We start from the raw sequence: 15,481 nt of genomic DNA, 5'->3' as shown, positions 1-15,481 counted from the left end.
ACGGTACTTCTCTTAATGGGGCAGAGAGGAAAATAAATCAATAACAGATTTAGGGACACCAATATATAATAGCGAGACACCTTTTTAGAAGAGACATAACTCTCCAAATGTAACCTTTCAGAAGAGGTGCAACTCTTCAGTTATGAACCCATTAATTATAATTGAAAAGTTAATTAGGTTCTACGCATATAAAATCCATACCTTATAACATAAGATTTATATATAGCCCAATAAAATAACACTTTATTAGATCAAAAAAATGAGCGTCTTTAATCGATAGCAATCTATGTACAATTATATTAAATATGAGAGTCCACTAAATAGAGAATTTCTAATATACTAGAGGTGGAAGTTGAAAATTTAAGTAGTATTTAAACTATATTTTACCATAATGTAGAATTATCTTGTATCTCAATGATTTCACTTTTATTTGAATTATCCGTTAATATGTATAATCTATAATATTTGCTTACAAATTATATTATTTAAAAATTTATGATATAAAATAATTTTATTTTAAATGATTATATAAGAAAGAAATATGAATTATATGGGATGAATATGTAAAAAAGAAAAAAAAGAATTTGTTTAATGGAAATAAGAAAATAAAATTTAAATAAAAGATAATAATATAATATAGAAGAGAGAGAATAATATAAAAAGGAATATTCTTTTTTGAAGTAAAAAATGGAGTAATGATTGGAGTTAGTTTACTCCATTTTGGAGTAAAAATTTGAAGTGAAGAGTTGGAAATGGCCTAAAATAGAGCCTGTTTGGATGGGCTTATGCCTATAAGCTGCTATCCTAACTTATTTTTTTTGGCTTATAAGCTGTTTTCAGCTTATAAGATGTTTTAGATAAGCTAAGTCAAATGGACCCAATTATTTTTTTGAGCTTATTTTAAGCACAAAATGACTTTAAGCCGGTCAGCCAAACACTCAAAAAAGCTGAAAACAGCTTATAAACAACTTATAAGTCAATCCAAACGGGCTCATAGTGTCTAGACAAGGATATTGCAGCTCAATCTTAATTTTTGTGATGTTTGCTTAGGTTAGCATTTAATCATGGGGGGAGAACGTCGTGGGACCAAAAGGAAAAAAAAACACATTTTTATACTTCTTTCTCAAGTACTGTAATTCAATATGAACGTGGCAAATACTCAAATCATAAAGATAATCCAACCCATCAAATTTGAGTATGTAAGTCTCGAATCATATTTTCAAAGCGTGTTATGGATAGTTGGATACTGCTTATGACTTGATGTAGTTTGGTTGAACTTGGAGGATTTGGGCGTCACGCCCTAAAACAAGTGGACGACATCTGATAAGGTCTTCACTGTTGTTGTTGTCGTCCCGAATTCATCTAAATTCACTATTTTCAATAAACAACAACAACATACTTAGTATAATGATATAATCCCATCAGGTGGGTATCGGCAGGGTAGAGTGTACGCGAATCTTACTCCTACATTGAGACGGCTAGAGAGGTTGTTTTGGATAGACCCCTGACTCAATGAGAAATGAAAAAAATCAATAATAATAGACGATACTGATAAGCAGCGATAGCAATAAGATAGTGAGATAACAGAGTGAAAGAAACAGTCAGGTCAAACTCACTACTTTTTAACATGGAACATAATTTTATGAGTACAAATTTACTAAAATTGTAATAATAAGTAGATCTGAAACTCATTAGTTTAATATTACAATAGATTCAATGTTAAAAATCTTAAAAGCCGAACGCACATAAAAGTTAAATTGTGGATATGTCTATGGGTACCATAAATCCATACCAAGCAACCTATAATTATGTGCATCTACTCATTTCATGTCCATATACATACATCATTCACCGTTTATTCTAAGAATAATACATAATTGAGAAAAGACATGTTTTAACCCCCAAACTTGGCACGAAAAATCAGTTTGGAAACTAAACTTAACTTCTATTTATTTACCTCCCTTAACAACTTACGTTTTAATTATTTTCCCCCTCTAGTGACCCAGACCAGTTGAGGGCTGGGTAGTGTTAGACACGCGCGAGCTAATTGGTCCACGTCATTATTTAATTCCCCAACTTATTTTTACCCGTCCCCACATAAAAAACCCGACCCATCCCAAACAGAAGACCCAACGTCGGTTCCCAATCGACACTTTTTTCCCCTTTTCACTTCTCAACCAAACCTTCACTCTACACAAACCGATCATTGCAAAGTTAAAAATCCAAAATATACGTAAATCTTGTCGTTTCTGAGTGATATTGAAGATTAGTTAGCCACAAAGGTACACGATTCTTGTTGTTCTCGTTAGGGTTTGTCTAGATTTCGATTTTACTGTTTTTAAGTTGCAAAAAATTTATCTTTAACTTCGTTTTTTTTTTTGTGTAAATGGTAACTGAATCTTGTAATTTTTCATTTGTTTTTAATTTTAGGTTTTGTGAAGAACATGGACGATGTGTTTGTGACTTTGAGGTTTAACCACAGAGGTAATTTAGAAAAAACCCCTCGTATTAAGTATGTTGGAGGTAGTGTGACAGATTATTTTAATGTTGATCTTGATAAATTCTCTTATTTTGAGCTTGTTTACTATGTTAAAGAAATCGGTTATAATGTTTCATCTTGTTGTGTATATATTAGACCACCTAAATGTCGATTTGTAGTAGAAGTTAAAAGTGATAGGGACATTATTGGTATTGCACCTCAATTAAAAAACGAAGATATTGTTGTAATTTTTGTGACTCATCTTGTTGAGGAACCTATTGTGGTCCCCCCTCCTCTTCCACCTATTACCCCTGTGGGTGGCGAATCTTTTACTGCTTTTGATAACCCCACATGTGAAGATATAAATGAAAAGGTTGGGGCATGTGAGGGTAGTCAAACATTTGGGGGTAGTGAAGGCTTAGGGTTTGAAGAGGCTGCTGGTCTTGATGAACCCTTGGGTGGGACATCAGCTGCTACTGCAGCTACTGCAGCTGATGATGATAATGATTATGACTTAGAAAGTGAGAGTGAATCTGAGGAGTCTGACAATGTAGTGGTAGAGGAAGGTGAAGAAGAAGAATTTGATAGTGATGTCCATGAGGAGGATAGGAATCTAAGGAAAGATAGGGTGGCTCTAAAATCAAAAAAAGAAGAAAGAAAAGGTTAAGAGATCTGAAGGGATAGATTTAGGGCCAAAGGGTGTAGATATGGGACATGATGAATATTTATCTAGGAGTAAGAATACATTTGAAGGAAAATTGGGTGGGGATGAGCCATTTTATGACTCAGATGAACCTGTTAGCTTTGAAAGAGAGACTGATGATGAAGCTGATGACGAAGATGTGGTTGAAAAGCCTACCAAAAAGTCAAGGAGACCAAAAAGAATTAGAAATAGGGTTATTTTTTATCCTAAGTGTAAAAAAATGGTTTGGGAGACTGGTCTTGCATTTGAAAGTGCTAAACAGTTTAGGAAAGCACTTACTAGGTATGCAGTTCAAGACCATGTAGAGTTGGATAAATATGTCAATGAACCAACTAGGGTGAGGGTAAAGTGTACTGTTGGCTGTCCATGGTTATTGTTTGCCAGTTTTGATTCTAGAACAAATGATTTTGTTGTGAAGAATTATAATCCTGTTCCCAAGTGCAATGGCACAACCAAGAACAAGTTGGTAAATTCTTTGTATATTTCAGAAAGATACAGGAACAGAATTATTTCTGAACCTGGCATTAGAATTTTTGAGCTTCAAAATTTGGTAAGAAAGAAATTAGAGGTGTATATTGGTAGGACTGTGGCAAGGAAAGCCAGAAGCATTGTTTTGCAACAAATCATGGGTGACAATGTAGAGGAGTTCAAAAGAATTTTGGATTATAGGAATGAGATTTTAAGGACTAATCCAGGTAGCACATGTGTGGTTAGGCTGAGTGAAGAAACTTTTGAAGGTGGAGTCAAAAGGTGTCAGTCCTTTTATATATGTTTTGATGCCATGAAGAAGGCATTCAAGGCTGGTTGTAGGAGGGCAATTGGGTTGGATGGGTGTTTTTTAAAAGGTGTTAGTAAAGGGCAAATGCTTGTGGCTGTTTGTAAGGATGGGAACAACCAGATGCTACCACTGGCTTGGGCAGTGGTTGAAGTTGAGAATACTTTTACTTGGAGATGGTTTGTCAACATTCTAAGGCATGATCTTAAGCTTGGAGATGGGACTGGTTTGACAACTCTTTCAGATATGCAAAAGGTAATGTATTCTTGGTTATTGATTTCTGAATTTTTTTCATTCTCTTTAACTTATGCTGCTCTACTGTCACCTAATTTTTTTTTACATGTTATTGTAGGGTCTGGATATAGCCATTAAGGGTCTGCTGCCAAATGCAAAACAACGAATGTGTGCAAAACATGTGCTTGCCAATTTTTCCAAAAAATGGAAAGGCATAGAGATTAGAAACTGCTTCTGGAGATGTGCTAAGTCCACATATGAGCAGGAGTTGCAAAAAAATTTGGATCATATGGAAAAGTTAGGTGATGAAATAAATGGAGATTTGTTGTATTACAACACAGATAGGTGGTCCAAGGTCTACTTTAACTACCTCAGCTGTTGTGATAGTGTTGACAACAACATGGTCGAGAGTTTTAATTCCTGGATTTTGGGGCCAAGGCACAAGACCAATATCACAATGCTTGAGGAAATTAGAGTCAAAATGATGAGAAGGGTAGGACAACTAAGAGAGTTTTCTGAGACTTGGATAACAAACATCAGCCCAATGGCTTTGAAGGTATTGTAAGAGAACACATCAAAGTCAATGAAGTGTACTCTTGAATGGAATGGTGAATATGGCTTTGAGGTCAAGGACAGCTGGGGTAATAAATTCATAGTAAATATGAACAGCAATACTTGCACTTGTAGATCTTGGATGCTGAAAGGTATTCCCTGCTGTCATGCCATAGCTGCACTTCATTTCAGAAAATTGGAACCTATACACTATGTTGCACATTGGTATACTAAGGACACTTACCTCAAAACATACAGCTCATTCATTCAACCTGTTACTAATATGGCAATGTGGCCAAAGTCAACCAATCCTCCTGTCCTCCTACCTGAGATTAAAAAGCTGCCAGGTAGGCCAAGGAAGTGTAGAAGAAAGGAGTAGACAGAAAACAAGACAGGGAAGCTGTCAAAAAGAGGTGTTGAGATGACCTGCAGCTTGTGCCATGCAAAGGGTCACAATAAGAAGGGTTGTCCTATGAATCCACAATCTGTCAGAGGCAGAGGAAGGGCAAGGGGGAGAGGGACAAGTACTAGTTCAACAAGGTCAAGTGTTGGTTCTTCTACAGTACCAAGTAATTCCCAACCAAGAAGAGGAAGGGGAAAACCAAGAGGTTTTGCCAAATAGGTAAAAACTTTCCTTGTTATTTACTACTTGATTAAATATTACAGTCTTACATTTAGTCTAACTACTTAAATATGAATTAGGCCATGGCTGTTGCATTTCAATCTGGAAGGGGTACAAGACAGTCGTCTACGTCACAGGTATTACATAGCTTGTTAAATTACCACTTAATCAATTTTATAATTCTAAGTGTTTGACACCTTAAATGTGACTTAGGCTACTGATGCAAGTGCACCAGTTACTGGAAGAGGGGCACCCTTTAAGAGGCCAAGAGTTGTGGGAATGGGAGTGCTTCAGACCCAAAGTGGTTTCAAAATTGTCAATGTAAGTTTGCAACCTCATTAACCATTTACTGCAAACAATCTAGCCTAATGGAGATCTATTTTATTAATGCAGCCTGGAATGGCAAATCAATCTGCAACCATGCCTATGAATTCAGCAATAGTCACTAGTAGTCTTGGACATCACAAACCAAGACCAGGAGGACTAAAATGGAAAAGGAGTCCAGCTATAACACAACAAGGTCTTCAACAAATGAGTGGACAAAAGAGAATGAAAACAAGGGCCAAAGCTGTTGAGTTGAACTCTTTAAGTCAAACAAGTTCATCAACTGCCCAGAAATGAAATGGAAAATGAAATTGAATTAGTTTAGTCCTGTATGTGTATGTCTTTGGTACTGACTGTTATGCAGCAGTGACTGCAGGTTTTAATGTTGTTTTTGTGAAATAATTATGGTACATTTGTCAATTATGTTTTTATGAAACATATTAAGCAGCCGTGTCTGCAATTTTGCCCTGTATTGACATTCTATTCTTGCAATATTAAGCAGTTGTGACTGCAATTTTTACCTGTATTGACATTCTATTCTTGCAATATTAAGCAGCTGTGACTGCAATTTTACTGTATATTTCCTGGTTTTGTGACAGTTCAGTCTTGATATGTTGTGTATGACATTAAATGCATAGAGAAGCTGCCCAGCTGTGACTGCAATGTTGTGTATAACACTAAATGCAGTAAACTTTTTTGAGCAGTGTTTAAACATTTGAGCAGTGTACGTTGGGAAGTGTACAGATTTGAGCAGTCAAACACATTGAATGGATGCAAGTAAATGCATTATACAGATTTGAGCAGTTAAACACATTGAATCTGAGTTAGTAAATGATGGTAGTTGGTACTTGGGAGTGATGGTCAAAACCAATGAATCCGAGACAACATTAACTACTTGATCATACTAACACTATAACTCAACTCAATTATAAATCGGAAAAGGGCCAAAATTACCCCTGAACTTTGAAAAATAGTTCATCCATGCCCTTCGTTATACTTTAGGGCCAATTATACCCTTACCGTTATACTTTAGGCCAAATATGCCCTTGAGTATAACGGAGTGCCACATGTCGGTCTCTCAGTGACCAACTTGTTTCCCCTCTTATTTTTCATCCGGATCAAACAAATACAGATCCGACCCAATCAATTTAGTACCCGACCCATCAATAACATATCATACCCAAATAAACCTAAACCTAACCCATCAATAACACATCTAAGGCTTCTCTCTCTCTCTCTCTCAAAAAAATGCATACCACCTCTCTATCGTCTTCAACCTCCATTTCATCATCAAATATTGTACATATATGCGTTTATCTGTTGTTGTTGTTATTCATAAGGTTCTTATTGGAAGAAGGTTCTTCATAAACTCTATAATCTTCGTTTATTTGCTACTGCTACTGTTGTATTTTCAGTTTTTTAAAGGCTTGTTGCGGATTGTTAAGTCTGAACATAAATGGATGTTGATTTTTTTTTTTTTTGAAATCTGGGGTTTTACTCAACAGTTACTCTAACCCCACCTTCAACCTTTTCGCGATTTTCAGTGAATTTAAGTCTTACAATGTCCGGTATCTGTTGGATTTTTGTATCTTTAATTTTTTGTTTGATTTAAAGTTTGAGTTTTTACGGTTCTTTTTTTTTTTTTATGGTCTTGTGGGTTTTGATGGTTTTGCTTTTCTTTTATGTGGGTTGGTTTTGATTCTTGATTTAACTTATTGAAAAAGAGCATCCAACAAAAAAAAAAAAATGGAAAAGGAGCGATCTATTGTTTCTTCTTTTACTTTTGTGGGTTTTGAGTATTATTGAATTGGAAAAAGAGCATCCTAAGGTAAGTGCTATTATTGAATTGGAAAAAGAGCATCCTAAGGTAAGTGCTATTATTGAATTATTTGTCCAGAGTTTTATTTTTGTTGTTTCATTAAAGTGTTGATCATTTTTTCGTATTTTATTGGTTTAGACAGGCTGAAAATTGTGGTTTTTGGGAGTGGCAAGATAATTTTCTAGACAATGCTTTATTGGAAATAAGTGATTTGAAGGATAAATTGGAAGTGGCTACGGTGAAGATGGACAATTTAAGAGAGTCGTTGAATGCGGTTAAGCTCGAAAGAGACAACTTGAAGAAAAAGGTGCATAACTTGGAGGCTATAAATAACTCTCAAGTGAACAAATCAAGGGAATTGGAAGAGAAAATGTTGTTTATGATTTCATTGGCCGTATTAGTTGAATTTTTTTGTCGCTAATTTGCGATGAATTATGCTTGGTCTAGTAATAGAAGTGCACTAAGCTTTAGAGGTGACCACAATGGTGTTAGTGAGGCAACCAATCTTCCAGTCTCATTAACAAGCTTAACTTGGTAAGGGAATGATGCAGTTACTACCAGTCAGTTGGAGGCTAAAGCTCAAGAGAGGATTGGGAAATTGAATCCAAGAAGGGGACCTAACAATTGATTTAGCTTTATGAAATGTTTTTTTTTTGTGAATTATGGTGATGTATTTACTGCTTAAGACAGTACTCTTAATTTGCTAATTATGTAATGGTCAAATTAAATGGATGCCACATTATGACTTGGGGTGTATTAGTTTTTGGGGTTATAGTGTGGCAAAACTGTGATGAAATGTGTTAAAACTGTGTTGAAATGTGCAAAACTGTGATGGTTATGTGCAGAAACTGTGTTGAAATGTGCAGAAACTGTGTTAACTGTGTTGAAATGTGCAGAAACTGTGTTGGTTATGTGCAGAAACTGTGTTGAAATGTGCAGAAACTGTGTTGGTTATGTGCAGAAACTGTCATTGTTAGCAAAATAAGCAAAATAAGTTCAATGAGGCAATGATGATTTTTCATTCTTTACTCATCAGATGGTTGAGAATCAACTTTGTATTAAATGAAAGATATATAATGAAAATCTATCTTGTAGGCCGTGTAGTTCTATTATATTTGACAGACTAATACCTATGCATCTAACACCTAGTTATGAACATGGCCAGGTTTTAATTATGCCATTCAGAGAAATGGCAACAAAGCACTTAATGTCTGGAACTATGCAGTTAGAATTTCTTGTGCACCATGCTAAGGAGGTTGCAAGGTTTTAGTTATGCCATTCAGAGAAATGGCAACAGAGCACGTAATACATTAATGTTTTCTTAGGACTTTGAATTTGAATCATATACAAGGCAAAGTTTTGCTAAGTGGAATAATTACATAGAATTCAACCATAATCGGACAGGTATGCAGCAACAAACAATGATGACATTCCAATCACACAAAATAGCCATGACCATATTGTAGGTCCATCCAAACTCCTCTTTTTTCTTTCTTGCCAATACGCGATGGTTGCAGCAAAACAAAAAGACACCATTTAGCTCCCATATGATATCATTTATAGGAGCAGTTACAGGCACTTCATTCAAGTATTGGAAACAAAAGATCATAGCTTTAGAGAATCATAGACACAAAAAGCTCCCAAAAAGCAAATTTACCCATAATATTAGCAACACTAAATTAGCAAGTTTACACATACAATAACAACAATAAACTAGCTTACATACCAAGACTTCGACTCCTAAACAAACACGTCTACTCCTAAACATCGTCATCTACCAAAACAAGCCTTTCACTTCTATTACTAGACCAAGCATAATTCATCCCAAATTAGCAACAAAAAAATCCAACTAATACAGCCAATAAAATCATAAACAACATCTTCAACTTCAACATCTTCTCTTTCAATTCCCTTGATTTGTTCACTTGAGAGTTATTTATAGCCTCCAAGTTATGCACTTTTTTCTTCAAGTTGTCTCTTTTGAGCTCAACCGCATTCAACGACTCTCTTAAATTGTCCATCTTCATCGTAGCCACTTTCAATTTACCCTTCAAATCACTTATTTCCAATAAAGCATTGTCTAGAAAATTATCTTGCCACTCCCAAAAACCACAATTTTTAGCCAGTCCAAACCAATAAAATACGAAAAAATGATCAACACTTTAATGAAACAACAAAAATAAAACTCTGGACAAATAATTCAATAATAGCACTTACCTTAGGATGCTCTTTTTCCAATTCAATAATACTCAAAACCCACAAAAGTAAAAGAAGAAACAATAGATCGCTCCTTTTTCATTTTTTTTTTGGTTGGATGCTCTTTTTAGATCAGTTAAATCAAGAATCAAAACCAACCCACATAAAAGAAAAGCAAAACCATCAAAACCCACAAGATCATAAAAAATAATTAAAAAAAAAGAACCGTAAAAACTCAAACTTTAAATCAAACAAAAAATTAAAGATACAAAAATCCAACAGATACCGGACATTGTAAGACTTAAATTCACTGAAAATCGCGAAAAGGTTGAAGGTGGGGTTAGAGTAACTGTTGAGCAAACCCCAGATTTAAAATAAAAAATAAAAAATCAACATCCATTAATGTTCAGACTTAACAATCCGCAACAAGCCTTTAAAAAACTAAAAATACAACAGTAGCAGTAGCAGTAGCAGATAAACGAAGATTATGGAGTTTATGAAGAACCTTCTTCCAATAAGAACTTTATGAATAACAACAGTAGTAGATAAACGCATATATGTATAATATTTGATGATGAAATAGAGGTTGAAGACGATAGAGAGAGGTGGTATGCATTTTTTTGAGAGAGAGAGAGAGAGAGCCTTAGATGTGTTATTGATGGGTTAGGTTTAGGTTTATTTGGGTATGATATGTTATTGACGGGTCGGGTACTAAATTGATTGGGTCGGATCTGTATTTGTTTGATCCGGATGAAAAAATAAGAGGGGAAATAAGTTGGCCACTGAGAGACCGACACGTGGCACTCAGTTATACTCAAGGGCATATTTGGCCCAAAGTATAACGGTAAGGGTATAATTGGCCCTAAAGTATAACGAAGGGCATGGATGAACTATTTTTCAAAGTTCAGGGGTAATTTTGGCCCTTTTCCGATTATAAATAGGCATTCTTTCTATCTCACTTTCACTCAACTCAAATAACTCTTAACAAATATAGTGATATTAAAGAGGCAGCCTTCATCTAAGATGGATGACATGGAAATGGCCGCATGTTTTGACAAAGAATTGACAAAATCGTACGTCGAAAAAGACGATTTCGTAAGTGTAGTCGTATTATATATTTTCAATTGTTCTTTTACCTCTTTTGGTAATAACATGTTTTTTTTGCAGATCCTTCCAACTGATATACTGGAATTTCTTCCAAACATCGACAAGGACGCTGTTGTTCATTACGACGATCATGAGTATAATATGAAATACAAGGTTGGCGTATACACGCGCCTCGCTCAAGGCTGGAAAGCCTTCATTGATGCTGCCGGATTAGGGATAGGAGATGTGTTGTGTTTTAAGGCATGTTTAGATGAGAACCGCATAGTGTTTTTTGTTCATGTAAAGGAGGATCCGGAGATCGTAATGATAGATTAGGTCGCCAGATTCTCTATTTAAAGTAATTTATAAAATTTCTCGACTTTTGCTATCATTTTCAAGGTAATATTTTCCATAACAACAAAATTCTTCAACAAGAGCATAAAGTTCTTCCATGACATTTACATTACAACAAGAGCATGAAGTTCTTACATTACCTACTACGCGATTACAACATACAACAACATAAGTTCAGTTGATTAAGGAAGCCGCCAAAAAGCCAATAAATATTCCCCACGAAATCAAAAGCAACATCCTTGTATTTGCAAGTTTCTCCTCTAAATTTAGAACTTTTTTCAAGTCAAATTGCTGTTTACTCTTCAAGCCAATTAATTCCTCCTTCATTTTGTTCACTTCAATTAGATGTCTAGCCTCAAAGGCAATTAATTCTTCTTGCAATTTGTCCCTTTCGATTTTGACCGCATCACGTCAAATTTTGAACATTATTCCACTGAATCTCAGGGAACAATTCATCTTCCTATTCCCAAAATCCACAAGAATTGCCCTTAGGCCTCGGACATTTGTAGAATTTTCGTCCGGGATTACTAGGAGTCGATGAAGTGAGGTGTTTTGCAATGGTGCCACATTACATTTTACGTGAGATGAACAGCTACCTTGAGACATTTGTGAACCCACAATATTTTTGAATTACCACAGAAAGTGATTATGGACAGAAATTTGAAGGAGAAATTTGGTGGAGAAATTTTGTGGAGGAAGAATACATATATGAAGGAGCAATGGTGTGAGCAAGAGGAATTTCATGAATGGAGGAAAAAAAAATGAGGCTGATTAAAGGTGTGATGAAGATGAAGATGAAGAACAACTAGGGTTCTAAAGGGTGGTCGGTCGGGTGGGATTAGAAAGGGGGAACAGTATTATAACCGTTATCCTCGTCGATTTTATTAAAAAAAAAAACGATAACAAAAATTAATTAACGCGCGGGTCAGGCACTGTCAAACACGCGCCCTGGTCTGGGCCACTAGAGGGGGAAAATAATTAAAACGTAAGTTGTTAAGGGGGGTAAATAAATAGAAGTTAAAATTAGTTTCCAAACTGAGTTTTCGTGCCAAGTTCAGGAGTTAAAACATGTCTTTTCTCTACATAATTATTTCCTAACCTTGTAGTATCTTCTTAGACCAAGACACTCTAACTTTGAATCCGCGACTTAAATAGCACAAAAAAAAAAGTTGAACCAAACTAGTACAAAAAAAAAAAAGAACATAAGTAGTATTCACGCACGAAATTCGTGCGTGAAATGACCAAACTGCAAAAACACAGTTTTGGCCTTTCACGCACGAATTTCGTGCGTGAATGGGGTCACCCAAAAAAAAAAAGAGAACATTAGTAATCACGCACTAATTTTGTGCGTTAATGTTGGAGCTTTTTTTTTTTTTTTTTTTTTTGCGTTACCTTTCCAATCACGTTTTTTTTCATACTTTGGGCAAAGATTAGTCATGTTTTAAAATCCCAAAATATCAATATTTTATATAAAACTTAATATTTGTTTTTGCGTACAATAATGTCGGCTCATTACATGAAGTCCACCTAAACGTTTGGATCGTCGTTTTAGGGGTTCTAAAGTGCCCCAAAGCAAGTTTTGAAACTTGTAATATTTATAGGGTTTTGATTTAAGTGTTTTATTATATTTGAATGTGCAAATTTAAATATTTGATTTAATAATAATTCATCCAATACGAGAGGTCTATACTAATTAAAAAATAATTCATTCCATTTAATTACAATACAATTGAATTAGTATTGTAATTAAATGGAATGAATTATTTTTTAATTAGTATAGACCTCTCGTATTGGATGAATTATTATTAAATCAAATATTTAAATTTGCACATTCAAATATAATAAAACACTTAAATCAAAACCCTATAAATATTACAAGTTTCAAAACTTGCTTTGAGGCACTTTAGAACCCCTAAAACGACGATCCAAACGTTTAGGTGGACTTTATGTAATGAGCCGACATTATTGTACGCAAAAAAAAATATTAAGTTTTATATAAAATATTGATATTTTGGGATTTTAAAACATGATTAATCTTTGCTCAAAGTATGAAAAAAACGTGATTGGAAAGGTAACGCAAAAAAAAAAAAAAAAAAAAAAAGCTCCAACATTAACGCACAAAATTAGTGCGTGATTACTAATGTTCTCTTTTTTTTTTTTGGTGACCCCATTCACGCACGAAATTCGTGCGTGAAAGGCTAAAACTGTGTTTTTGCAGTTTGGTCCTTTCACGCACGAATTTCGTGCGTGAATACTACTTATGTTCTTTTTTTTTTATACTAGTTTGGTTCAATATTCTTTTTTTGTGCTATTTAAGTCGAAGACTCTAACTTTGAATCAACTTGAAGTTAGTTTATTAAAGCCCTTCCGACCATTTTGGCACCTGCTCCTAGGTAAAAGCTAGGGCGTGTATAGTACTCTTAAAAAAATATCTATGCTCCGTACCTTTTAGAGCCGTTTAATTAGGGTAATTAGTAAATTTTACATTACATTATTAATTTTTTAATATGAATATTTTTTATTAAAATAACACTTATTATGGGACGGAGGGAGTATCACATTTTTCTATCCTTATTTTTTGACCAGATGATTTTTGTACCCTGCTAAAAATTACTAGTACTAATGATTTTGTATCTCAGAAGTGAAAAATAAGCTTGAAATGAAACTACTGTGACTATTATTAGGTGCCGTTTGGCCATAAAAATTATTTACTTTTTTCCGGATTTTTTTTTACTTTTTTTCGAAATCAGCGTTTGACCATGAAAATTCCGAATACAATTTGAAGTTGTATTCCGGAATATCAAAAACTCAAAAAACTTATTTTTCAAATTTTTTTCATTTTTTCACTTTTTTAAATTACATTTCACCAAAAACTATAATTTCAAAAATTATGACCAAACACTAAAATTTTAAAAAAAGTTTTTTTTTTTTTTATATTTATGACCAAACGGCACCTTAGTATCAAACAATTTAAGTCCTCATTTATTACGCCAGTCAATTTTATTAACATCATTGCAAAAGACAGTATGCTACTACCGAAAAAGACTAGTGAAAGAGCATTTCCAAGGAGCCCACTAAGGTTGGCGATTGTGCACGCACAATACACGAGGACTTACATTGATTATTTTATGAGCTTAGTTGATATGTATCGTGAGTATAAAGTATAAACCATTCTAAAGTATCATCTTGTTACCTTTATTTAGTTAGAGTTTGATCACAAAATTTGTGAAATTTGAAACCAAAAAAAATTGTATTTGAAAAATAATTTTTGAAACTTAGTATATTGGACATCCATTTTATTTGAAAAAAATTTAACATTTTGTAAGTTGAAGAAAATTTTCACTCAAAAGCTGGTCCATTTGAAAACTATTCAAATTTCATGGGCAAACAATATGTCTTCCAGAATCTATGGCCAACGGGAGCCTATTATAACAGATTTTCCAGAATTTATGGCCAACGGGAGCTTATTATAACAGACTAACAAATAACGTATCTTATTTTTAAAATTTTATATACTCTTTTATTTTAAAAATATATAAATAGATTTTTTAAATATCTGATTATATAAAAACAATTTACGCTGAATATAAAAATTTAAACTACTACTCCCTCTGTTTCAATTTATATGAATCTATTTTCTTTTTAGTTCGTGCCAAAATGAATGACCTCTTTTCTAATTTGCAAACAAATTTACTTTACGAATAATTTACATCCACACAAATATTCAAAACTTATTTTAAATCATAAATTTAAAAGTCTTTCTTGTTTCTTAAATGTTGTGTCCAGTTAAATGAATTCACATAAATAGAAACAAAGAGAATATTTTATTATAAGAAGAAAAAAACCGAAGCGCACGAGAGATATGGAGCCCGTTTGGATTGTCTTATAAATTGCTTATAAGTTACTTATAAGTTGTTTTCAGTTTTTTTGAGTGTTTGGCTGGCCAGCTTAAAGTCATTTTGTGCTTAAAATAAGCTCAAAAAAATAATTGGGCCAATTGATTTAGCTTATCTAAAGCAGCTTATAAGCTAAAAAAAATAAGTTAGATTACCTCAACTTATTTGTTTTAGCTTATAAGCTGCAAACAGCTTATAGGCATAAGCCTATCCAAACAGGCTCATGGTCCATTTTTGGATTCCTCTTATCTATGCTTTGATGAAAGATTCCTTTTTTCTCGTTAATATATGCCATTATGTTCCCCATTATCCCTCTTTTGTTTAAATTCCTTTTTACCCCTATAAAATATTCATATTCACCGATAGGCCCCTCTTCTTGTTGTGTCGTCATGTGTGGTCCCATTCCTTACCAGCCGTTACGATTTCTGATCTGACACAAAA

General features: G+C 34.0%; 1 protein-coding gene across 1 annotated transcript; it reads left to right on the top strand.

The window, feature by feature from the left end:
* The first annotated feature begins 3,186 nt into the window (after nt 1–3,186).
* On the top strand, nt 3,187–4,756 carry LOC132628500 (uncharacterized). Its single transcript, XM_060344276.1, has 2 exons — nt 3,187–4,212; nt 4,310–4,756. The coding sequence occupies exons 1-2, from the start codon at nt 3,187–3,189 to the stop codon at nt 4,754–4,756; spliced, it is 1,473 nt and encodes a 490-aa protein (XP_060200259.1).
* Nucleotides 4,757–15,481: the final 10,725 nt, after the last annotated feature.

This window comes from Lycium barbarum, chromosome 2 (genome assembly GCF_019175385.1).
Source record: "Lycium barbarum isolate Lr01 chromosome 2, ASM1917538v2, whole genome shotgun sequence".
Classification (NCBI taxonomy): domain Eukaryota; kingdom Viridiplantae; phylum Streptophyta; class Magnoliopsida; order Solanales; family Solanaceae; genus Lycium; species Lycium barbarum.
This window is presented reverse-complemented; position numbering and strand designations above follow the sequence as displayed.

Coding starts and splice junctions, on each gene's coding strand:
- LOC132628500 (XM_060344276.1), top strand. CDS start 3,187: ATGGGACATGATGAATATTTATCTAGGAGTAAGAATACATTTGAAGGA. Junction 4,213..4,309: donor CTCTTTCAGATATGCAAAAG/GTAATGTATTCT, acceptor ATGTTATTGTAG/GGTCTGGATATAGCCATTAA.